Raw genomic sequence first — 26,162 nt, 5'->3', positions numbered from 1 at the left:
CCATTGCTCTTCCCCAGTGCTCTCTCTCTCTCTCTCTCTCTTTTATCCTCTGTTGCCACTGCTATTCCCCAGTGCTCTCTCTCTCTCTTTCTCTCTCTCTCTTTTATCCTCTGCTGCCACTGCTTTTCCCCAGTGCTCACTCTCTCTCTTTTATCCTCTGCTGCCACTGCTATTCCCCAGTGCTCTCTCTCTCTCTCTTTTATCCTCTGTTGCCACTGCTATTCCCCAGTGCTCTCTCTCCCTCTCTTTTATCCTCTGTTGCCACTGCTATTCCCCAGTGCTCTCTCTCTCTCTCTCTTTTATCCTCTGCTGCCACTGCTATTCCCCAGTGCTCTGTCTCTCTCTTATCCTCTGTTGCCACTGCTATTCCCCAGTGCTGTCCCACTCTCTCTCTCTCTCTTTTATCCTCTGTTGCCACTGCTATTCCCCAGTGCTCTCTCTCTCTCTCTCTCTTTTATCCTCTGCTGCCACTGCTATTCCCCAGTGCTCTCTCTCTCTCTTATCCTCTGTTGCCACTGCTATTCCCCAGTGCTGTCCCACTCTCTCTCTCTCTCTTTTATCCTCTGTTGACACTGCTATTCCCCAGTGCTCTCTCTCTCTCACTCTCTCTTTTATCCTCTGTTGCCACTGCTATTCCCCAGTGCTCTCTCTCTCTCTCTTTTATCCTCTGTTGCCACTGCTATTCCCCAGTGCTCTCTCTCTCTCTCTCTTTTATCCTCTGTTGCCACTGCTATTCCCCAGTGCTCTCTCTCTCTCTCTCTTTTATTCTCTGCTGCCATTGCTTTTCCCCAGTGCTCTCTCTCTCCTCTCTTTTATCCTCTGTTGCCACTGCTATTCCCCAGTGCTCTCTCTCTCTCTCTCTTTTATCCTCTGCTGCCACTGCTATTCCCCAGTGCTCTCTCTCTCTCTCTCTTTTATTCTCTGCTGCCATTGCTTTTCCCCAGTGCTCTGTCTCTCTCTCTCTTTTATCCTCTGTTGCCTCTGCTATTCCCCAGTGCTCTCTCTCTCTCTCTCTTTTATCCTCTGCTGCCACTGCTATTCCCCAGTGCTCTCTCTCTCTCTCTCTCTCTTTTATCCTCTGCTGCCACTGCTTTTCCCCAGTGCACTCTCTCTCCTCTCTTTTATCCTCTGTTGCCACTGCTATTCCCCAGTGCTCTCTCTCTCTCTCTTTTATCCTCTGCTGCCACTGCTATTCCCCAGTGCTCTCTCTCTCTCTCTCTCTCTCTCTCTTTTATCCTCTGCTGCCACTGCTTCTCCCCAGTGCTCTCTCTCTCCTCTCTTTTATCCTCTGTTGCCACTGCTATTCCCCAGTGCTCTCTCTCTCTCTCTCTCTTTTATCCTCTGTTGCCACTGCTATTCCCCAGTGCTCTCTCTCTCTCTCTCTCTTTTATCCTCTGCTGCCACTGCTATTCCCCAGTGCTCTCTCTCTCTCTCTCTCTTTTATCCTCTGCTGCCACTGCTTTTCCCCAGTGCTCTCTCTCTCTCTCTTTTATAATCTGTTGTCACTGCTATTCCCCAGTGCACTCTCTCTCTCTCTTTTATCCTCTGTTGCCACTGCTATTCCCCAGTGCTCTCTCTCTCTCTCTCTCTTTTATCCGCTGCTGCCACTGCTTTTCCCCAGTGCTCTCTCTCTCTCTCTTTTATCCTCTGTTGCCACTGCTATTCCCCAGTGCTCTCTCTCTCTCTCTTTTATCCTCTGTTGCCACTGCTATTCCCCAGTGCTCTCTCTCTCTCTCTTTTATCCTCTGTTGCCACTGCTATTCCCCAGTGCTCTCTCTCTCTCTCTTTTATCCTCTGCTGCCACTGCTATTCCCCAGTGCTCTCTCTCTCTCTCTTTTATCCTCTGTTGCCACTGCTATTCCTCAGTGCTCTCTCTCTCTCTCTTTTATTCTCTGCTGCCATTGCTTTTCCCCAGTGCTCTGTCTCTCTCTCTCTTTTATCCTCTGTTGCCTCTGCTATTCCCCAGTGCTCTCTCTCTCTCTCTCTTTTATCCTCTGCTGCCACTGCTATTCCCCAGTGCTCTCTCTCTCTCTCTCTCTCTTTTATCCTCTGCTGCCACTGCTTTTCCCCAGTGCTCTCTCTCTCCTCTCTTTTATCCTCTGTTGCCACTGCTATTCCCCAGTGCTCTCTCTCTCTCTCTTTTATCCTCTGCTGCCACTGCTATTCCCCAGTGCTCTCTCTCTCTCTCTCTCTCTCTTTTATCCTCTGCTGCCACTGCTTTTCCCCAGTGCTCTCTCTCTCCTCTCTTTTATCCTCTGTTGCCACTGCTATTCCCCAGTGCTCTCTCTCTCTCTCTCTCTTTTATCCTCTGTTGCCACTGCTATTCCCCAGTGCTCTCTCTCTCTCTCTTTTATCCTCTGTTGCCACTGCTATTCCCCAGTGCTCTCTCTCTCTCTCTCTCTTTTATCCTCTGCTGCCACTGCTATTCCCCAGTGCTCTCTCTCTCTCTCTCTCTTTTATCCTCTGCTGCCACTGCTTTTCCCCAGTGCTCTCTCTCTCTCTCTTTTATAATCTGTTGTCACTGCTATTCCCCAGTGCACTCTCTCTCTCTCTTTTATCCTCTGTTGCCACTGCTATTCCCCAGTGCTCTCTCTCTCTCTCTCTCTTTTATCCGCTGCTGCCACTGCTTTTCCCCAGTGCTCTCTCTCTCTCTCTTTTATCCTCTGTTGCCACTGCTATTCCCCAGTGCTCTCTCTCTCTCTCTTTTATCCTCTGTTGCCACTGCTATTCCCCAGTGCTCTCTCTCTCTCTCTTTTATCCTCTGTTGCCACTGCTATTCCCCAGTGCTCTCTCTCTCTTTTATCCTCTGCTGCCACTGCTATGCCCCAGTGCTCTCTCTCTCTCTCTTTTATCCTCTGTTGCCACTGCTATTCCTCAGTGCTCTCTCTCTCCCTCTTTTATCCTCTGTTGCCACTGCTATTCCCCAGTGCTCTCTCTCTCTCTCTCTTTTATCCTCTGTTGCCATTGCTCTTCCCCAGTGCTCTCTCTCTCTCTCTCTCTCTCTTTTATCCTCTGTTGCCACTGCTATTCCCCAGTGCTCTCTCTCTCTCTTTCGCTCTCTCTCTTTTATCCTCTGCTGCCACTGCTTTTCCCCAGTGCTCACTCTCTCTCTTTTATCCTCTGCTGCCACTGCTATTCCCCAGTGCTCTCTCTCTCTCTCTTTTATCCTCTGTTGCCACTGCTATTCCCCAGTGCTCTCTCTCCCTCTCTTTTATCCTCTGTTGCCACTGCTATTCCCCAGTGCTCTCTCTCTCTCTCTCTCTTTTATCCTCTGCTGCCACTGCTATTCCCCAGTGCTCTCTCTCTCTCTTATCCTCTGTTGCCACTGCTATTCCCCAGTGCTGTCCCACTCTCTCTCTCTCTCTTTTATCCTCTGTTGCCACTGCTATTCCCCAGTGCTCTCTCTCTCTCTTTTATCCTCTGCTGCCACTGCTATTCCCCAGTGCTCTCTCTCTCTCTTATCCTCTGTTGCCACTGCTATTCCCCAGTGCTGTCCCACTCTCTCTCTCTCTCTTTTATCCTCTGTTGCCACTGCTATTCCCCAGTGCTCTCTCTCTCTCTTTTATCCTCTGCTGCCACTGCTATTCCCCAGTGCTCTCTCTCTCTCTTATCCTCTGTTGCCACTGCTATTCCCCAGTGCTCTCTCTCTCTCTTTTATCCTCTGCTGCCACTGCTATTCCCCAGTGCTCTCTCTCTCTCTCTTTTATCCTCTGCTGCCACTGCTATTCCACAGTGCTCTCTCTCTCTCTTATATCCTCTGCTGCCACTGCTATTCCCCAGTGCTTGCTCTCTCTCTCTCTCTCTTTTATCCTCTGCTGCCACTGCTATTCCCCAGTGCTCTCCCTCTCTCTCTTTTATCCTCTGCTGCCACTGCTATTCCCCAGTGCTCTCTCTCTCTCTCTTATATCCTCTGCTGCCACTGCTATTCCCCAGTGCTCGCTCTCTCTCTCTCTTTTATCCTCTGCTGCCACTGCTATGCCCCAGTGCTCTCTCTCTCTCTCTATTTTATCCTCTGCTGCCACTGCTATTCCCCAGTGCTCTCTCTCTCTCTCTTTTATCCTCTGTTGCCACTGCTATTCCCCAGTGCTCTCTCTCTCTCTCTTTTATCCTCTGCTGCCACTGCTATTCCCCAGTGCTCTCTCTCTCTCTCTTTTATCCTCTGCTGCCCCTGCTATTCCCCAGTGCTCTCTCTCTCTTTTTTTTATCCTCTGTTGCCACTGCTGTACCCCAGTGCTCTCTCTCTCTCTTTTATACTCTGTTGCCACTGCTATTCCCCAGTGCTCTCTCTCTCTCTCTTTTATCCTCTGTTGCCACTGCTTTTCCCCAGTGCTCTCTCTCTCTTTTATACTCTGTTGCCACTGCTATTCCCCAGTGCTCTCTCTCTCTCTTTTTTATCCTCTGTTGCCACTGCTGTACCCCAGTGCTCTCTCTCTCTCTTTTATACTCTGTTGCCACTGCTATTCCCCAGTGCTCTCTCTCTCTCTTTTTTATCCTCTGTTGCCACTGCTGTACCCCAGTGCTCTCTCTCTCTCTTTTATACTCTGTTGCCACTGCTATTCCCCAGTGCTCTCTCTCTCTCTTTTTTATCCTCTGTTGCCACTGCTGTACCCCAGTGCTCTCTCTCTCTCTTTTATACTCTGTTGCCACTGCTATTCCCCAGTGCTCTCTCTCTCTCTCTTTTATCCTCTGTTGCCACTGCTATTCCCCAGTGCTCTCTTTCTCTCTCTTTTATCCTCTGCTGCCACTGCTATTCCCCAGTGCTCTCTCTCTCTCTCTTTTATCCTCTGTTGCCACTGCTTTTCCCCAGTGCTCTCTCTCTCTCTCTCTTTTATCCTCTGCTGCCACTGCCACAGAAAGCAGTTGAGGCCAAAACATTGTATGTTTTCAAGAAGGAGTTAAATATCGCTCTTGGGGTGAAAGGGATCAAAGGATATGGGGTGAAGGCAGGAACAGGTTACTGAGTTGGATGTTCAGCCATGATCATAATGAATGGTGGAGGAGGCTCAAAGGGCCGAATGGCCTACTCCTGCTTTCTATGTTTCTATGCTGTTCCCCAGTGCTCTCTCTCTCTCTCTCTCTTCTATCCTCTGCCGCTGCTACTGGTGTCATTGATCACGTCTGCGCTGTCTGGGGATTTGGGGAGTCAGGTGATGTTATGAAACTATGTGAGGGTGGGTGTGTTTGAACCCCTGTACAAGGGTCTGCACAGTATTGTGATTAAGGCCAGCCCCATGATCTACACAGTTCAGCTACCATAAAAAGTTAAATGGATTAATGATAGTTCTCACTTGGTGATATTATCACCTGATATATATCATGAGGTGTAATATCAAATTTAGCTGATGTGAGATTACAATATTGGCAGAATCAGGACTGTTACAGTACAAAATTTCCAAGAGGTCCACAACATTCTAGTGAAAGTCAGGAAAGTGTAGATTAGACTAGTAAATTGATAGCTTTCTCTGGAGATGTTTGTATCCTTGCCTATGAACTTTTTAAAACAACTGCATTTGATCGTCTCTGTCTCTGGTAGTAGCCAGACATCAGGATCGTGCATGGGGAGATAAGCAAAGATCTTCAGCCAGTCACCGCCCTCCCACCCCTTGATCTTTTGATGAAATCGCCTGAAAGTTCAATAACAGCTTTTCTCAGATGGAACATGTGGCATGATATTGGGATACTGGTGTGTGTGCAGATGTAATTTATTACATGTGAAGCAACTAACATGACGAATTGCATGGTGAAACACACTGAAGAATGGGTCTCAGACATGCTCAGTTACTTGACAACAGCAAAATATGAAATGGTTAATATGGCCAGTTGAGTGAGGCAACATTTTCAATCACATAGTCAATAGTGAAACTTTCTTTAAAACAATCAGGATAGAATTAAACACACTGGCAATGGTCTGAAGGAATAAAATTAAAGTAAAATGGATACAAAATGTGGATTGGGACAATTGAAGGCGAGGAAGAAACAGTATATAGTAAGAAGTATCCACAAGCTAGGTCGGGGTGAAGGGAGAACTGGAGAATCTTTTAAGTTCATGATTTATTGAGGATATGGTAAACTGAAGCTTTCTGTACAATGTATTATGATATTCTTTGTATCATAATTTGTTGCCTAAATCGTATGTAATTATCTGCAAATAACTTGGAATTAGTAGCACTCCTGCAAAAGGATAAGGAACATTATTTAGCGAGCTCCTCTATAGGTTTGAGCTGCTAGATCTGTTCTGAATCTATCCCATTTAGCATGTGGTTGTGCCACACAACACCCTGGAGGGTATCCTCAGTGTGAAGATGGGACTTTCTCTCCACAAGGACTGTGCAGCATCAATTCTGCCAATACTGACATGGACAGATACATCTGCGAGAGGTAGACTGATGAGGGTGAGGTCAAGTAGTTAAGACCCAGGCTGGCAGACATGTCCTTCAAGACTCAGCCAGGTTGGTCAGTAGTGGTGCTACCAAGCCACTCTTGGTGATGGACAATGAAGTCCCCCACTCAGAGTACATTCTGTGCCCTTGTTAGAGTCAGTGCTCAACATGTGTTCAACATGAAGGAGTACTGATTCATCAGCTGAGGGAGGGCTGCAGGTGCTAATCAATAGGATGTTTCTTTGCCCATGTTTGACCTGATGCCATGATACTTCATGGGGTCCAGAGTAATATTGAGCACTCCCAAGGCCACTCCTTATCAACTATGCCACCACCTCTAGTGGGTCTGTCCTGCCGGTAGGACAGGACATAGATATAGTAATGAATGAGTCTGAGAGATTGGCTGTAAGGTATATTTCTGTGAATATGACTATGTCATGCTGTTCCTTGACTAGTCTATGAGACAACTCTCCCAATGTTGGCAAAGGACTCCAGATGTAGCGTGGAGGACTTTTCAGGGTCGACTGGGCAGGGTGGTGCCTTTGTCTTTTCCGGTGCCTAGGTTGATGCTGGGTGGATCTATCCATTTTTATTCTGTTTGACTTTCCTGTAGCGATTTGATCCAACTGAGTGGATTGCTCGGCCATTTCAGAGGGCATGTAAGAGATAACCACATTGGTGTGAGTCTGGAGTCACATGTAGGCCAGACCAGGTGAGGACAGCAAATTTGCTTCCCTAAAGGACATTAGTGAATCCAGGTAGGTTTTTACGACAATCCAGTAGTTACATAGTCACCATTAATGTGACTAGCTTTTTATTCCAGTTTTATTAATTAATTGATTTTAAATTCCACCAGCTGCCATGGTGGGATTTGAACTCGTGTCTCTGGGAGCATTAGTCCAGGCCTCTGATATCATGATTCTCACTGGGGATCATCCCAATGGTACCAAGAACTACAGCACTTCACTGAGTGGTCATTCTTCATAGGTAAGTGTGCCAAGAGCTTACTGTCCTCACGGTTCTGATACTCAGTGCAGACCGAAGATCTTTGGACCTTTCTGCTCTGAAAAATTCAGCATCTCAATATCAGGACAACTTCTGTTGCTTATGAGCCATGGCCTTTCCCCAAGTTATCTTTTCTCTTTAAGAACAAAACTCCCTAAAATAACACAATTAGTTATAGGATAGAATGAACCACAAACCATAACTGCTGACAGAGTCTCTCCTCCAATCACCAGCAGAATAATACATTTAGAATCTAAGTTTAAAATATGAAACCAGAAAGATTGTTTTACCCGGAGGAGATAGTTGAGACGCGCTAATGCTTCCAGGAATACATCTGCACCTTTGTTGGTAAACTCGTAGCGCCCAGCAATGAAGAAATAGACAGTCTTATCCAGGTCAAAATCCAAATGACTAGAAAGAATCAAGACATAAACATTTTAAATAAATACCCAATGCTTTTAGAATTGGTTTTATTAGCAAATCAGGAGACAGTAATTTCCTCTTCATCCCACTGAGTTTCTCTACTTGACCCTTTCAGTGGAGAGTTTTCCCCCTAATTCTCATAGACTTCAATTTTGCACGGGCTCCTTGATGTCACACTCAGTCAACTGCTGCCTTTGATATCCAAGTGCAGTCACTCCAACCTCATTTCATGAGTTCAGCTGATCTGTTCTGTTTGGACCAAGGCGGTAATGTGGTCAGGAGCTGAGTGGCCCTGGCAGAACCCAAACTGAGCATCAGTGAACAGGTTATTGCTATGTAAGTGTCACTTGATAGCACTGTTGATGACACCTTCCATCACTTTGCTGATGATCAAGAGTAGACTGATGGGGTGATAATTGATTGGATTGGATTTGTCCTGCTTTTTGTGAACAGGACATACCTGGGCTATTTTCCACATTGCCGGGTAGATGCCAGTGTTGTAGCTGTACTGGAACAGCTTGGCTAGGGGCAAAGCAAGTTTTGGAGCACATCTTCAGTACTATTGCCAGAATGTTGTCAGGGCCCACAGCCTTTGCCATATCCAGTGCCTTCAACCGTTTTTTTGATATCATGTGGTGTGAATTGAATCGGCTGAAGATTGGCATCTGTGATGCTGGGAACCTCAGGAGGCCGAGATGGATCATCCACTCAGCACTTCTAGCTGAAGATGCTTCAGTCTTGCCTTTTGCACTAATGTGCTGGGCAGGGATATTCTATTTGTCCCCAAAATAAAGCACACCAACCAGATTTCTTGAATCAACAACAAAATTAATTGTTTATTATAAAACCAACTCTTAAACAATAATGAAGTAAATCTATATACAAATTGAGATATTAAAGCTCCTTATTTTCCCTAACCCCCATGCACATGCACATACATCCAAAAAAAAGGGTTAACCGAAATAAAAAGGATTATGGTTTACAGTTGTTTCAAAGAAATGAAAGGAATAATAAAAAAACTTAGACTGTCATGATCTGGAAGGAAGTTCTTCAGTTTGGCGAGGTATCCCAAAGTCGAATAGTTGGATGCCACTTGAAGTCTTTCCAGGCGAGGTTGATGAACAATCTGAGATGGGTAGGTGTTCAAGGAAATTCAACTGCAACAGGCGTCACACAGATCTTCCATCAGGGGGTGTAGCAACAGGTGTCAGTTCTCACATTCGTGCAAAAGATATATATCAATGATTTGGATGTGGGGATCAAATGTAGTATTTCCAAGTTCACGGATGACACACAACAGAAATGTGTGTTGTGAGGAAGATGCAAAGCAGCTTCAATGGATTTGGACAGACTTAGTGAGTGGGCAAGAATGGGGCAAATGGAATATAATGTGGAAAACTGTGAGGTTATCCACTTTGGTAGGAGGGGCAGATGTGCAGAATATTTCTTAAATGTTAAGAGATTAGAAAGGGGACTTGGGTGTCCTTGTCAATAAGTCACTGAAAGCTAACATGCAGGTGCAGTAAGCAATTAAGAAGGCTAATGGTATGTTAGCCTTTATCGCAAAAGGATTTGAGTACAGGAGTAGTGAAGACTTGCTTCAATTGTATAGAACCTTGGTTAGACTGCACCTGGAGTACTGTTTTGGTCCCCTTGCATTAGGAAGGATATTATTACCATAAAGAGAGTGCAATGAAGGTTCAACAGACTTGTTCCCGGGATGGCAGGACTGTCCTATGAAGGGAGATTGAGGAAACTGGGCATGTATTCTCTAGAATTTCGAAGAATGAGAGGTGATCTCATTGAAACCTACAAAATACACAAAGGGATAGACAGAGTAGATGCAGCTAAGATGTTTGGGGAGTGTAGAACCAGGAGATACAATTTCAAAATAAGGGGGAAACTACTTAGGGCAGAGAGTCATAGCGTCCAGAAAGAGGCCCTTTGGCCCATCGTGTCCATGCCGGCCATCAAGCACCTATCTATTCTAATCCCATTTTCCAGTACTTGGCCCGTAGCCTTGTATGCTATGGCGTTTCAAGTGCTCATCTAAATACTTCCTAAATGTTGTGAGGGTTCCTGCCTCTACCAACTCTTCAGGCAGTGCATTCCAGATTCCAACCACCCTCTGAGTGAAAATAGCTTTCCTCAAATCCCCTCTAAACCTCCTGCCCCTTACCTTAAACCTATGCCCCCTGGTTATTAACCCCTCCGCTAAGGGGAAAAGTTTCTTCCTATCTAACCAATCAATGCCCCTCATAATTTTGTATACCTCAATCATGTCTCCCCTCAGCCTTCTCTGCTCTAAGGAAAACAACCCTGGCCTTTTCAGTCTCTCTTCATAGCTGAAATGCTCCAGCCCAGGCAACATCCTGGTGAATCTCCTCTGCACCCTCTCCAGTGCAATCACATCCTTCCTATAGTGTGGTGACCAGAACTGTACACAGTACTCCAGCTGTGGCCTAACTAGTGTTTTATACAGCTCCATCATAACCTCCCTGCTCTTATATTCTATGCCTCAGCTAATAAAGGCAAGTATCCCATATGCCTTCCTAATGATCTTATCTACCCGTGCTGCTGCCTTCAGTGATCTATGGACAAGTACACCAAGGTCCCTCTAACCCTCTGTACTTCCTAGGGTCCTACCATCCATTGTACATTCCCTTGCTTTGTTAGTCCTCCCAAAATGCATCACCTCACACTTCTCAGGATTAAATTCTATTTGCCACTGCTCCGCCCATCTCACCAGCCCATCTATATCGTCCTGTAATCTAAGGCTTTCCTCCTCACTATTTACGACACCACCAATTTTCGTATCATCTGCGAACTTACTGATCATACCTCCTATATTCACGTCTAAATCGTTAATGTACACTACAAACAGCAAGGGTCCCAGCACCGATCCCTTTAGTACACCACTGGTCACAGGCTTCCACTCGCAAAAACAATCCTCGACCATTACCCTCTGCCTCCTGCCACTAAGCCAATTTTGGATCCAATTTACCAAATTGCCCTGAATCCAATGGGCTCTTATCTTCTTAACCAATCTCCCATGCGGGACCTTATCAAAAGCCTTACTGAAATCCATGTAGACTACGTCAACTGTTTTACCCTCATCTACACATCAAGTCACCATCTCGAAAAACTCAATCAAGTTAGTTAGACACGATCTCCCCCTGACAAAGCCATGCTGACTATCCCTGATTATTCCCTGCCTCTCCAAGTGGAGATTAATCCTGTCCCTCAGAATTTTTTCCAATAGTTTCCCAATGTAATTTTGTTCATATCAATCTGACTACAGAAACTGCTTGTCTTACCCATAGAAATGGCCTCTGATAAACTCCTGAATCCGCATCTTGCTCTTTGAATGTAAATTCTGGAACTCATGCATTGCAGAGAATTTCTTCAAATTCAGTCCATTTGGAGTCACTAAATCTATGGAAAGAAAATGGGACTGAATATGGAGAGAAGAGGAATTCTGAGGAATAATTAACTGAGAGAGTAACTGTTACCTTCGCAATCCTGTGTTGGACCTTCACAATTCTGTTACTCTGTACTTGAATTTACACCTTTGACTCCACAGCATATTGGGCACTGGAGCCAACCTGCAACCAGGAAGCCAAACCCAAGACTCTTACATACCACACAGGTAAGAGTAGAACCAAGTGAAGGTAGTCTAATGTAGCTGTACAATGGGGGAAAGGCATTGGAGGAGAAGGACGTGGTCATCAGTGTCAAAGGCTACAGGAGAAGGAAGGGGATAGAGAATATAATTTGTAGCATTGGTTGGGGTTGTCTCGAAGCTGTAGGACAGCAGTATTATTAGAACAATTCACACAAGATGATAACAAGACTCTTGCAATATATGCAGTAACAGCCTGCAATTTTGATAATTTAAAGACACATTAGATGTTCCCCTAATTAATAAGCAATAACTGAGTTTGACTCACGAGGTTTGCATTTGAGTAGATGTTCTGCTTCCACTGCTGTGATATGTGACACCGTAGTAAAGACATGAGTACAATGAACAGCAGCACGCTCCATGCAGTATCGATGGTAGATCTGCCTCTCTCCCGCCTCCCGATCTACATCAAACTGAAACAAAGACCATTAGTATCACCGTCACACAGGTTCCAGCAGAGTACAAATACCCAATAACTGGGCAACAGGGAGTTCCTTGAAGTGTAGACATGATTTCCATGACCCTGAATTTCCTCAAGGATATCAACGGAAACCTCTGCAACTCTGCTGGGAGTCTAGAATTGTTTGCTTCAGTATTTACGGGAGGAAATGAATGAAATCTTCTAAGACATTAATAAGTAGAAAGACAACCAACAGATGAATTAAGAATCAAATCTTAAAGGACTGAGTTCCCTAAAAATTGATAAAACTCAAAAACCAGATAGCAGATACCCTTGATCACCTAATCAATAGTGGAGGGATGAACCACTGTTAGAAAATTATTGACAAAAGTTGGGCGGCACAGTAGTTAGCACCGCAGCCTCACAGCACCAGCAACCCAGGTTTGATTCTGGGTACTGCCTGTGCGGAGTTTGCAAGTTCTCCCTGTGACCGCGTGGGTTTCCGTCGGGTGCTCCGGTTTCCTCCCACAGCCAAAGACTTGCAGGTGATAGGTAAATTGCCCCTAGTGTAGGTAGATGGTAGGGAATATGGGATTACTGTAGGGTTAGTGTAAATGGGTGGTTGTTGGGCGGCACAGACTCGGTGGGCTGAAGGGCCTGTTTCAGTGCTGTATCTCTAAATAAAATAAAATCTGTTAAAAAAGGGGAAAGGGATAAAACCAGGCAACTACTGGCAGGTATTGATAAGAAAATTACTAAACTGTAATTAGAGAGAAGAAAGAGAGGATGCCCTTGCGGTGACAAGTGCCGAATCCATTTGGTTAGAGTTGAGAACCAAGAAAGGTATGATCATGCTACTGGGGGTATTCTATAGGCCTCCAAATAGTAACAGAGATATTGGAGCAAATCTGAAGAGAAATCAGAGACATGTGCAAGAACTATAAATGTTGTGGGACTTTAATTACACAAATATTGATTGGGATAATATTACAGAAAAGGGAAAGGAGGAGGAAGAAGATCATTGTACTGTGTACAATGGATGATTTAAATTAGTTTGGCAGGGATTGGGAACCTGAGGGCAGTTTCAGATAGGACAATGTCAGGGCAGGGAACCGGAGGCAGAAAATTAGCGATTGACTCTGAAAGACAGAAGAAGCAAAGGTTAAAAAGTGTGAGCACAGGAATTTGGCAGTGCTAAAAGGTATTTATTTAAATGCAAGGAGTATAGCAAATAAAGCCGATGAACTGAGGGCACAGATACGCACATGGCAACATGATATCATTGCTATAACGGAAACTTGGCTAAAAAGGGGCAAGAACGGCAGCTCAACATCCCTGGATATAGAGTTTACAGGTGGGATAGAGAGAGGGATATAAAAGGAGGGGGTGTAGCATTATTGGTTAAGGAATCAATAACAGCTGTGAGGAAGGATGATATGCTAAATGAATCATCAAATGAGGCCATATGGGTTGAGCTCAGAAATAAAAAAGGGGCAGCCACATGACTAGGAATGTACTATCGACCCCCAAACAGTGGGAGGGAGATAGAAGAACAAATATATAGGCAAATTTCTGACTGCAAAAACTACAGGGCAATAAAGTTGGGGATTTCAACTATCCTAATATCAACTGAGATACAAACAGTCTGAAGGGCACAGGGGGCACAAAATTCTTGAACTGCATTCAAGAAAATTTTTTTAGCCAGCACCTAACAGCCCAATGAGAGGGAGCGAAATTCTAGATTTAGTGTTCGGTAATGAAGCTGGGCAAGTGGATGAAGTAGCAGTGGGTGACCATTTTGGAGATAGTGACCATAATACGACTAGATTTAGCATTATTATTGAAAAGGACAAAGATAAAACAGGAGCAAAAGTTGTAAACTGGGAGAAGGCAAAGTTTACGAAGAGAGGTGATCTGGCGAAAGTGGACTGGATACAGCTACTTGAAAGAAAATCAGTGGCAAACCAGTGGGAGGCATTCAAAAGCGAGATTCTACAGGCACAGTGTAGATATGTCCCCACAAAGAAAAAGTATGGTACTGCCAAATCTAGAGCCCCCTCGTTATCTAGAAGCATATAGGATAAGTTAAAGCAGAAAAGAAAGCTTATGACGATCACAAAAAACTTAATACTTTACAAAGCCGATAGGAATATAGAAAGTGCAGGGGTGAAGTAAAAATGGAAATTAGGAAAACAAAGAGAGGACATAAAAATTTATTGGCAGGTAATATCAAGGAAAACCCAAAGATGTTTTATCAGTACATTAAGAGCAAGAGGATAACTAAGGCAAGGGTAGAGCCCATCAGAGATGTATAAGGGAACTTATGCATGGGTGTAGAAGATGTGGGCAGGGTTCTCAATGATTTTTTATCTCTGTCTTCATAAAGGAGAGGGATGGTGTAGACATTGTAGTTAAAGAGGATGAGTATGAAATATTAGATACGATAAGCATAATGAGAGAGTAAGTACCAGAGGATCTGACATCCTTGAAAGTGGATAAATCGCCAGGGCCGGATGGATTATATCCCAGGTTGTTAAAGGAAGCCAGGGAGGAAATAGTGGATGCTCTGAGGGTCATCTTCAAATCCTCACTAGATACTGGTGAGGTACCAGATGATTGGAGGTCTACAAACATTGTACCATTGTTTAAAAAGGGTACGAGGGATAGGCCAAATAATTACAGGCCAGTCAATCTGACATCAGTGGTGTGTAAATTATTAGAATCAATTCTGAGAGACAGGATAAACTGCCACTTAGAAAGGCACGGATTAATCAGGGATTGTCAGCATGGATTTGTTAAGGGAAGGTCGTGTCTTACCTACTTGATTGAATTTTTTGAGGAAGTAACAAGGAGGATTGTTGAGGGTAGTGCAGTGGATGTGGTCTACATGGATTTTAGTAAGGCATTTGACAAGGACCAACATGGCAGACTGGTCAGAAAAATGAAAGCCCATGGGATACAGGGAAATGTGACAGGTTGGATCCAAAATTGGCTCATTGACAGGAAACAAAGGGTAGTGGTCGACGGATGTTTTTGCGAATGGAAAGTGGTTTCCAGTGGTGTTCCACAGGGCTCAGTGTTGGGTCCCTTGTTGTCTGTGGTATATATTAATGATTTGGACTTAAATGTGGGAGGCATGATTGGGAAATTTGCAGATGACACAAAAATTGGCCATGTAGTTGATAGTGAAGAGGATAGCTGTAGGCTCCAGAAAGATATCAATGGTTTGGTTGAGTGGGCGGAAAAGTGGCAAATGGAATTCAATCTGGAGAAGTGTGAGGTAATGCACTTGGGGAGGGAAAAGAAAACAAGGGAATACACAATAAAAGGGAGGATATTGAGAGGGATGGAAGAAGTGAAAGACCTTGGAGTGCATGTCCACAGATCCCTGAAGGTGGCAGGACAGGTAGATAGAGTGGTGAAGAAGGCATATGGAATTCTTTCTTTTATTGGCCGAGGTATAGAATACAAAAGCAGGGATGTAATGCTGGAACTGTATAAAATGCTGGTTAGGCAACAGCTGGAGTATTGTGTACAGTTCTGGTCACCACATTACAGGAAGGACATAATTGCTCTGGAGAGCATACAGATATACAAAAATGTTGCCAGGGTTTGAAAGTTGCAGCTATGAGGAAAGATTGGATTGGCTAGGGTTGTTTTCCTTAGAACAGAGGAGGCTGAGGGGTGACTTATTTGAGGTGTATAATTGAGGTGCACAAAATTATGAGGAACCTGGCTAGAGTAGACAGGAAGGACCTGTTTCCCCTGGTGGAGAGGTCAATTACCAGGAGGCACAGATTTGAGGTAATTGGTTGAAGGATTAGAGGGGACATGAGGAAAAGCTTTTTCACCCGGAGGATGATGGGTGTCTGGAATTCACTGCCCAGATCGGTGGTGGAACCAGAAACCCTCAACTCATTTCAAAAGTACTTGGACCTGTACCTGTAGTGCTGTAACCTGCAAGGCTACAGACCAGGTGCTGGCAAGTGGGATTAGATTGGGCAGCTAGTTTTTTCAGCTGGCACAGACACGATGGCAAAAGGAGTGGAAGGGCAATAGTCATAGGGGATTCGATTGTAAGGGGAGTAGATAGGCGGTTCTGTGGTCAAAAACGAGACTCCTGAATGGTATGTTGCCTCCCAGGTGCACGGGTCAGGGATGTCTCAGATCGGCTGCAGAACATTCTGAAGGGGGAGGGTGAGCAGCCAGTTGTCGTTGTGCACATAGGCACCAATGATATAGGTAAAAAACGGGATGAGGTCCTACAAGCAGAATTTAGGGAGTTAGGAGCCAAGTTAAAAAGTAGGATCTCAGAGGTAGGAATCTCAGGATTGCTACCAGTGCCACGTGATAGTCAGAGTAGAAATGAAAGAATAGTCAGGATGAATGCGTGGCTTGAGAGATGGTGCAGGAGGGAGGGGTTCAGATTTTTTGGGACATTGGGACCGGTTCTGGGGGAGGTGGGACTATGACAAATTGGACGGTCTACACCTGGGCCGGACTGGAACCAATGTCCTTGGGGGTGCTTTTGCAAACGCTGTTGGGGAGGGTTTAAACTAATGTAGCAGGGGGTTGGGAACCAAATGAGGAGGTCAGTGGACAGTAAGGAGGTAGTAACTAAAGCCTGTAAGGAACTAGATAATGAAGTCAGCGTGACTAAGGGGAAGAGCAGGCAGGGAGCAGATGATGAAAGCAAAGGGACTGGTGGTCTGAGGTGTATTTGTTTTAATGCAAGAAGTGTAGTAGGTAAGGCAGATGAACTTAGGGCTTGGATTAGTACCTGGGAGTATGATGTTATTGCTATTACTGAGACTTGGTTAAGGGAAGGGCATGATTGGCAACTAAATATCCCAGGATATCGATGCTTCAGGCGGGATAGAGAGGGAGGTAAAAGGGGTGGAGGAGTTGCATTACTGGTCAAAGAGGATATCACAGCTGTGCTGAAGGAGGGCACTATGGAGGACTCGAGCTGTGAGGCAATATGGGCAGAACTCAGAAATAGGAAGGGTGCGGTAACAGTGTTGGGGCTGTACTACAGGCCTCCCAACAGCGAGCGTGAGATAGAGGTACAAATATGTAAACAGATTATGGAAAGATGTAGGAGCAACAGGGTGGTGGTGATAGGAGATTTTATTTTTCCCAACATTGACTGGGATTCACTTAGTGTTAGAGGTCTAGATGGAGCAGAATTTGTAAGGAGCATCCAGGAGGGTTTTCCAGAGCAGTATGTAAATAGTCCAACTCGGGAAGGGGCCATACTGGACCTGGTGTTGGGGAATGAGCCCGGCCAGGTGGTTGAAGTTTCAGTAGGGGACTACTTTGGGAATAGTGATCACAATTCCGTAAGTTTTAGAATACTCATGGACAAAGACGAGAGTGGTCCTAAAGGAAGAGTGCTAAATTGGGGGAAGGCCAACGATACCAAAATTCGGCAGGAGCTGGGGAATGTCGATTGGGAGTGGCTGTTTGAAGGTAAATCCACATTTGATATGTGGGAGGCTTTTAAAGAGAGGTTGATTAGCGTGCAGGAGAGACATGTTCCTGTGAAAATGAGGGATAGAAATGGCAAGATTAGGGAACCATGGATGACAGGTGAAATTGTGAGACTAGCTAAGAGGAAAAAGGAAGCATACATAAGGTCTAGGAGGCTGAAGAAAGACGAAGCTTTGGAAGAATATCGGGAATGTAGGACCAATCTGAAACGAGGAATTAAGAGGGCTAAAAGGGGTCATGAAATTTCTTTAGCAAACAGGGTTAAGGAAAATCCCAAAGCCTTTTATTTATATACAAGGAGCAAGAGGGTAACTAGAGAAAGGATTGGCCCACTCAAGGACAAAGGAGGAAAGTTATGCGTGGAGTCAGAGAAAATGGGTGAGATTCTAAACGAGTACTTTGCATCGGTATTCACCGAGGAGAGGGACATGACGGATGTTGAGGTTAGGGACAGATGTTTGATTACTCTAGGTCAAGTCGGCATAAGGAGGGAGGAAGTGTTGGGTATTCTAAAAGGCATTAAGGTGGACAAGTCCCCAGGTCCGGATGGGATCTATCCCAGGTTACTGAGGGAAGCGAGAGAGGAAATAGCTGGGGCCTTAACAGATATCTTTGCAACATCCTTAAACACGGGTGAGGTCCCGGAGGACTGGAGAATTGCTAATGTTGTCCCCTTGTTTAAGAAGGGTAGCAGGGATAATCCAGGTAATTATAGATCGGTGAGCCTGATGTCAGTGGTAGGGAAGCTGCTGGAGAAGATACTGAGGGATAGGATCTATTCCCATTTGGAAGAAAATGGGCTTATCAGTGATAGGCAACATGGTTTTGTGCAGGGAAGGTCATGTCTTACCAACTTAATAGAATTCTTTGAGGAAGTGACAAAGTTGATTGATGAGGGAAGGGCTGTAGATGTCGTATACATGGTCTTCAGTAAGGCGTTTGATAAGGTTCCCCATGGTAGGCTGATGGAGAAAGTGAAGTCGCATGGGGTCCAGGGTGTACTAGCTAGATGGATAAAGAACTGGCTGGGCAACCGGAGATAGAGAGTAGCAGTGGAAGGGAGTTTCTCAAAATGGAGACATGTGACCAGTGGTGTTCCACAGGGATCCGTGCTGGGACCACTGTTGTTTGTGATATACATAAATGATTTGGAGGAAAGTATAGGTGGTCTGATTAGCAAGTTTGCAGACGACACTAAGATTGGTGGAGTAGCAGATAGTGAAGGGGACTGTCAGAGAATACAGCAGAATATAGATAGATTGGAGAGTTGGGCAGAGAAATGGCAGATGGAGTTCAATCAGGGTAAATGTGAGGTGATGCATTTTGGAAGATCCAATTCAAGAGTGAACTATACAGTAAATGGAAAAGTCCTGGGGAAAATTGATGTACAGAGAGATTTAGGTGTTCAGGTCCATTGTTCCCTGAAGGTGGCAACGCAGTGGTCAAGAAGGCATACGGCATGCTTTCCTTCATCGGACGGGGTATTGAGTACAAGAGTTGGCAGGTCATGTTACAGTTGTACAGGACTTTGGTTCGGCCACATTTGGAATACTGCGTGCAGTTCTGGTCGCCACATTACCAAAAGGATGTGGATGCTTTGGAGAGGGTGCAGAGGAGGTTCACCAGGATGTTGCCTGGTATGGAGGGCGCTAGCTATGAAGAGAGTTTGAGTAGATTAGGATTATTTTCATTAGAAAGGCGGAGGTTGAGGGGGGACCTGATTGAGGTGTACAAAATCATGAGAGGTATGGACAGGGTGGATAGCAAGAAGCTTTTTCCCAGAGTGGGGGATTCAAATACTAGGGGTCACGAGTTCAAAGTGAGAGGGGAAAAGTTTAGGGGGGATATGCATGGAAAGTTCTTTACGCAGAGGGTGGTGGGTGCCTGGAACGCGTTGCCAGCGGAGGTAGTAGATGTGAACACGATAGCGTCTTTTAAGATGTATCTAGACAGATACATGAATGGGCAGGAAGTAAAGAGATACAGACCCTTAGAAAATAGGCGACATGTTTAAGTAGAGGATCTGGATCGGCGCAGGCTTGGAGGGCCGAAGGGCCTGTTCCTGTGCTGTAATTTTAGATTAGATTAGATTAGAGATACAGCACTGAAACAGGCCCTTCGGCCCACCGAGTCTGTGCTGACCATCAACCACCCATTTATACTAATCCTACATTCCTACCAAACATTCCCATCTGTCCCTATATTTCCCTACCACCTACCTACACTAGTGACAATTTATAATGGCCAATTTACCTACCAACCTGCAAGTCTTTTGGCTTGTGGGAGGAAACCGGAGCACCCGGAGAAAACCCACGCAGACACAGGGAGAACTTGCAAACTCCACACAGGCAGTGCCCAGAATCGAACCCGGGTCCCTGGAGCTGTGAGGCTGCAGTGCTAACCACTGCGCCACTGTGCCGCCCTTTGATGAGCTGAATGGCCTCCTTCTGTGCTGTAACTTTTCTATGGTTCTATAAGGTTTGGCTTTGTAATGGAGGAAAGGAGGGAATCTAGCCAGGGTGAAATGAAACCCAAGACTGACAGGGAAATCTATACACAGAAAAATGGGTGATCTTTAAGGAGGAAATACTTCAAGTGCAAGTTAGGTACATTTCAACAAAGGTGAAAGGTAAGGGAACAAAAACCAGGGTTCCTTGGATGATGAGGGAGATAAGAGATTATGATGAAACCAAAAAAAGAGTGTGTATGATGCATGTCAGGTGATCTCTTCAAGCGAGAACCAGGCCAAACATAATAAGTTGAGAGGGGAAGTGAAAAGGAAAAGGTGACTGGCAAAGAGAGAAAATGAGAATAGAATGGCAGTTAACATAAAAGGTGTTTGGGATAGAAATGCAATACTGTACCAATGTGCCTCCTGGCTTGCCGTAGTCATGTAACCACTACCACGAGGCACTCTGACTGGGGGCAGCCACTACAGTTAGTTTCAATAAAGATTCAATATACCCCAGACTGGCGTCCTGTGAGCTTGTAACACGGTTTCAGAGTGGAGCTGAGGTGAGTGTTGAAGAGCTATTTTGAAGCACAGCTACGGAACAAAGTCCACAGGAATGATCAGAACTGCTAAAAGCCACAGGAAGCCACAGAAAAGGAACAAAGAAACAGCTGAAAGCACAGGGTAAGACAATGGTTGCAAATTTTCCTCTGCCTGCACCAGTCGAAATGAAAGGTGATATGAAACAGAACTGACAGTTTTTCCACTCGCAATGACAAAATGACAAAATTGCAACAGATTTAATTAACAAACCAGAGCGGGTGCGAGTAGCTACACTTTTATCACTGTTGGGGAGAGACTGTTACAAACTGTATTCCATCCAAAATCTCTCTGAATAACAAAAAAAAAGCAGACAGCAGAAATTTTGAAGGGCTTGAAGGCATGCAGTGAACCCCAAGTGAACGTAACCTATGAATGGTATGTGTTCAATATTAGGGCCCAAGGTGAAAAAGAGTCCATTGCTCAATATGTGACTGCATTAACACAGCTCGCAGAATCCTGTGAATTTGCAAAACTAAAAGATGATCTAATTAAAGATAGAATTTTATTAGGAATAAGAGACCCTGCAGCAAGCGCACGTCTACTGTGAGAAGAGAAACTGACTCTCAGGAAAGCAATCGACGTATGCAGAAGTGCTGAGGTTGTAAATCAGCAGCTTGAGCATATTCACGGCAGAACAGACCAGGCCTTGTATTATACTGATAGACATTCCAGGACGAAAGGGCAGAAAGATCACAAAGGACAGGATGCAAATACTGCAGAGGACATCATGCACAGGAAAAGAAGGCATGTCCAGCATGGAGAGAGCAATGTTCTCACTGCAAGAAGCTGAATCATTTTGCACACAAGTGTTTGGCTAGAAGGAAGCACAACAAGCAGGTACAGATGGCCACTGGAGAGATGTCAGCTGAAGATTCTGACAAATCACTATACAACATACAACAGGTTGGTTCAGACAGCTCAATCGGTGATAAATGGTTTGTGACTTTTGGAATGATGACTGCAGAAGGAGAATATCAAGTCAGCATAAAGTGTCAGATAGACACCGATGTGTCATGCAACATCATGACCTTCACAGACCTGTGCGATGTGGCTCAACAGTGCTGTATCTCGAAAACTAAAAACATGGCAATCCAAAAATGAAGCCCTCAAAAGTAAGGTTGAGCTTAAATGATGGCATCATACTAGTGCTAAGAGGACAAGTTACTTTGAGAGCCCATTGCAGTGACAAGAAAGAAGATCTGGAGTTCCAAATCATAAACGGCCTGCAAAAGCCACTCATCTCAGCCGAAGCAAGTCTAAAGCTTGAACTGGTAACCCTCAACATGCAAAAAGAGAAAACCCAGGAAATGGCCTATAGGAATTGGCGCCGGAACAAGAACGCCTTTGCCAGTCGCGAGGTGACGCGAGTCATACAGGTGGCGAGAAAGAGGAAGATCCAGCAGTCGTCTGCTCAGGCAACCGAGGTAGAGGCTATGGGGAAGGAGCACTCGGATTCTGCATAGTGGGCAGACAAAATCAAGGTGAAATGGCAGAAAGCCAAATTTCATTTTGACAAAACTGCCAAACCATTGTCAGAATTGAGCATTGAGCACAGAAATGGAACAACAGTTAACGTGGCAACAAGCGACAAGGGAACGACACTCGCCGGAGAAGGAAAATCAACCAGATGAGCAACAAACGACAATGCGCACGCGCACCATTAAGAGACTGGCACGACTTAATGACTATATGTGCAATGCATGTGCAGAGACTGACAAGAATGATGACCTACTAATGCATGAGAACAGTTGTGTGCACAGTAGGTAACTTGGGCAACTCAGTGTCAATAATATATGCAAATTTTTTTGGATGACATGGGGGATGTTTGGGATAGAATTGCAATACTCAGAGAGTCATAGAATTATACAGCACAGAAACAGACCCTTCAGCCCATCGTGTCCATGCCGGCCATCAAGCACCTAACTATTCTAATCCCATTTTCCAGCACATGGCCCGTAGCCTTGTTTGCTATTACGTTTCAAGTGCTCATCTAAATACTTAAATGTTGTGAGGGCTCCTGCCTCTACCATCCCTTCAGGCAGTGTGTTCTAGATTTCATCCACCCTCTGGGTGAAAAAACCTTTCCTCAAATCCCCTCGAAGCCTCCTGCCCCTTACCTTAAATCTATGCCCCCTGGTTATTGACACCTTCGCTAAGGAAAAAGTTTCTTCCTATCTACCCTATCTATGCCCCTCATAATTTTGTATACCTCAGTCAGGTCCCCCCTCAGCCTTCTCTGCTCTAAGGAAAACAACCCGAACCTATCCAGTCTCTCTTCATGGCTGAAATGCTCCAGCCCAGGCAACATACTGGTGAATCTCCTCTGCACCCTCTCCAGTGCAATCACATCCTTCCTATAGTGTGGTGCCCAGAACTGTACACAGTACTCCAGCTGTGGCCTAACTAGCGTTTTATACAGCTCCATCATAACCTCCCTGCTCTTATATTCTACGCCTTGGCTAATAAAGGCAAGTATCCCATTTGCCTTCCTAACCACCTTATCTACCTGTGCTTCTGCCTTGAGTGATCTATGGACAAGTACACCAAGGTCCCTCTGACCCTCTGTACTTCCTAGGGTCCGACCATCCATTGTATATTCCCTTGCCTTGTTAGTTCTCCCAAAATGCATCAGCTCACACTTCTCAGAATTAAATTCCATCTTTTTATTATTCATTCATGGGATGTGGGCGTCACTGGCTAGGCCAGCATTTATTGCCCATCCCTAATTTCCCTTGAGGAGGTGGTGGTGAGCTGCCTTCTTGAACCGCTGCAGTCCATGTGGGGTAGGTACGCCCACAGTGCTGTGAGGAAGGGAGTTCCAGGATTTGACCCAGCGACAGTGGAGGAACGGCGATATAGTTCCAAGTCAGGATGATGTGTGACTTGAGGGGAACTTGCAGGTGGTGGTGTTCCCATGCATTTGCTGCCCTTGTCCTTCTAGTTGGTAGAGGTCACGGATTTGGAAGGTGCTGCCTAAGGAGCCTTGGTGCATTGCTGCAGTGCATCTTGTAGATGGTACACACTGCTGCCACTGTGCGTCGGTGGTGGAGGGAGTGAATGTTTGTTGATGGGGTGCCAATCAAGCGGGCTGCTTTGTGCTGGATGGTGTCGAGCTTCTTGAGTGTTGTTGGAGCTGCACCCATCCAGGCAAGTGGAGAGTATTCCATCACACTCCTGACTTGTGCCTTGTCGATAGTGGACAGGCTTTGGGGAGTCAGGAAGTGAGTTCTCACCATAGGATCCCGAGTCTCTGACCTGCTCTTGTAGCCACGGTATTTCTACAACTACTTCAGTTCATTTTTTGGCTAATGGTAACCCCCAGAATGTTGATAGTGGGGGATTCAGCGATGGTAATGCCGTTGAATGTCAAGGGGAGATGGTTAGATTCACTTTTGTTGGAGATGGTCATTGCTTGGCACTTGTGTGGCGCGAACGTTATTTTCCACTTATCAGCCTAAGCCTGGATATTGTCCAGGTCTTGCTGCATTTCTACACAGACTGCTTCAGTATCTGAGGAGTTGCGAATGGTGCTGAACATTGTGTAATCATCAGCGAACATCCCCACTTCTGACCTTATGATTGCAGGTCATTGATGAAGCAGCTGAAGATGGTTGGGCCTAGGACCCTACCCTGAGGAACTCCAACAGTGATGTCGTGGAGCACAGATGATTGACCTCCAACAACCACAACCATCTTCCTTTGTGCCAGGTATGACTCCAGCCAGATGAGAGTTTTCCCCCTCATTCCCATTGACTTCAGTTTTGCTAGGGCTCCTTGATGCTATACTCGGTCAAATGCTGCCTTGAGTGCGACCGACACAGTTTAAAAGAGCAGCGGCGGCAGGTAGGAGCGAAACCAAGGCGGACCTGTGAGGAGACAAGCACCGGCAAGCAGGAGTTCCAGCGGATTACAAGAGGCCTGGGAAAGTGCGAGATCGTGGTGGACCTGTGAGGGGACAAGCACCGGTAAGCAGGTGCTCTAGCGGCTTAAAAGAGGCATACTCTCATACACTCCCACAGGGACAGCAAGAGAGTTCCACGACTGACGTCACCGTTCAGAAAGTGACACATTGCAAGGGGAGGCAGTTGATTGGTAAGTAGGAACAGGAGGATATTTCTACCCTTTTTTTACTACTTTCAGTAGCTGAAGTAAAAGTAATGGTAGGGACATTAGATTGTAGTAGGTAGTGTTTGGAGTGGAATAAGGTCCCTAGCATAATTAGTATTCTAAATTAAAGGGAGTAACTAAGGAGCTTAATCTAAGGGTAAGTCATGGCAGGGGAGTTCAGCCCCATGGCATGCTCCTTCTGCGCAATGTCCCTGGTGACCATATGTGCAGGAAGTGTGTCCAGCTGCAGCTACTGGCTGACATTGCACAGCTGGAGCTGCGGATGGATTCACTGTGGAGCATCCACGAGGTGGTCACACCGCAGGTAATGGCTGCACAGGCAGAAAAGGGATGGGTGACCACCAGGCAGAGTAGTAGGCGCAGGCAGGTAATGCAGGAGTCCCCTGTGGCCATCCCCCTCTCAAACAGATATATAACTTTGAATACCACTGGGGGAGATGGCCTCCCAGGGGAAAGCAGCAACAGCCAAGTTCGTGGAACCACAGATGGCTCTGCTGCACAGCAGGGGTGAAAAAGACTGGGAGAGCCACAGTGATATAGATTCAATTGTAAGAGGAACAGACAGGCATTTCTGTGGCCGCAAACAAGACTCCAGGATGGTATAAATACAAGAAATGCTGGAACCACTCAGCAGGTCTGGCAGCATCTGTGGACAGAGAAGCAGAGTTAACGTTTCGGGTCAGTGACTCTTCTTCGGAACCCTTCAGGGGTATTCAATATTTAGGAAGGACAGGCAAAAAGGGAAAGGAGGTGGAGCAGCGTTTTGAATAAAAAAGGAAATCAATACAATATTGAGGAAGGATATTAGCTCAGAGAATCCTGATGTGGAATCTGTATGGGTGGAGCGAAGAAACGCCAAGGGACAGAAAACGTTGGTGGGGGTTGTATATAGACCCCCAAACAGCAGTGGTGATGTGGAGGATGGCATTAAACAGGAAATTAGAGAGGCATGCAATAAGGGTACAACTGTAATTATGGGTGACCTTAATCTACATATAGATTGGGCAAACCAAATTAGCAATAATACTGTAGAGGAGGAATTCTTGGAGTGCGGACGTGATGGTTTTTTGGACCAATACGTTGAGGAACCAACTAGAGAACAGGCCATCCTAGACTGAGTATTGTGTAATGAGAAAGGATTAGCTAACAATCTTGTTGTGCAGGGTCCCTTGGGGAAGAGCAACCATAATATAGAGTTCTCCATTAAGATGGAGAGTGAGAGAGTTGTTTCCGAGACTAAGGTCCTGAATCTAAATAAAGGAAACTATGAAGATATGAGGTGTGAGTTGGCTATGATAGATTACTTGAAGGGTTGACAGTGGATAGGCAATGGCTAGCATTTGAAGAGCACATGGATGAATTACAACAATTGTTCATTCCTGTCTGGCACAAAATGAAAGAGGAAGGGTGGCTCAACCGTGGCTTACAAAAGAAATTAGGGATAGTATTAGATCCAAGGAGGAGGAATATAAAATGGCCAGAACAAGCAGCAAACCTGAGGATTAGGAGCAGTTTAGAATTCAGTAAAGGAGGACAAAGGGATTGATTAAGAAGGGGGAAATAGAGTATGAGAGTAAGCTTGCAGAGAACATAAAA

General features: G+C 45.4%; 1 protein-coding gene across 1 annotated transcript in view; it reads right to left on the bottom strand.

The window, feature by feature from the left end:
- The window catches only part of LOC137353596 (glycogen [starch] synthase, muscle-like), a 373,978-nt gene that overhangs the window by 289,876 nt on the left and 57,940 nt on the right, over positions 1-26,162 (bottom strand). The window contains exons 12-14 of the mRNA XM_068019956.1: positions 11,759-11,903; positions 11,126-11,243; positions 7,676-7,796 (exon numbers count right to left, since the gene is read on the bottom strand). Coding sequence (XP_067876057.1) covers positions 7,676-7,796; positions 11,126-11,243; positions 11,759-11,903 — 384 coding nt within the window. The remainder of the gene's footprint in view (positions 1-7,675; positions 7,797-11,125; positions 11,244-11,758; positions 11,904-26,162) is intronic.

The sequence above is a fragment of the Heterodontus francisci genome, chromosome 41 (assembly GCF_036365525.1).
Source record: "Heterodontus francisci isolate sHetFra1 chromosome 41, sHetFra1.hap1, whole genome shotgun sequence".
NCBI lineage: Eukaryota > Metazoa > Chordata > Chondrichthyes > Heterodontiformes > Heterodontidae > Heterodontus > Heterodontus francisci.
Note: the sequence above shows the minus strand (reverse complement) of the source record. Positions and strands in the feature narration are given on the sequence as shown.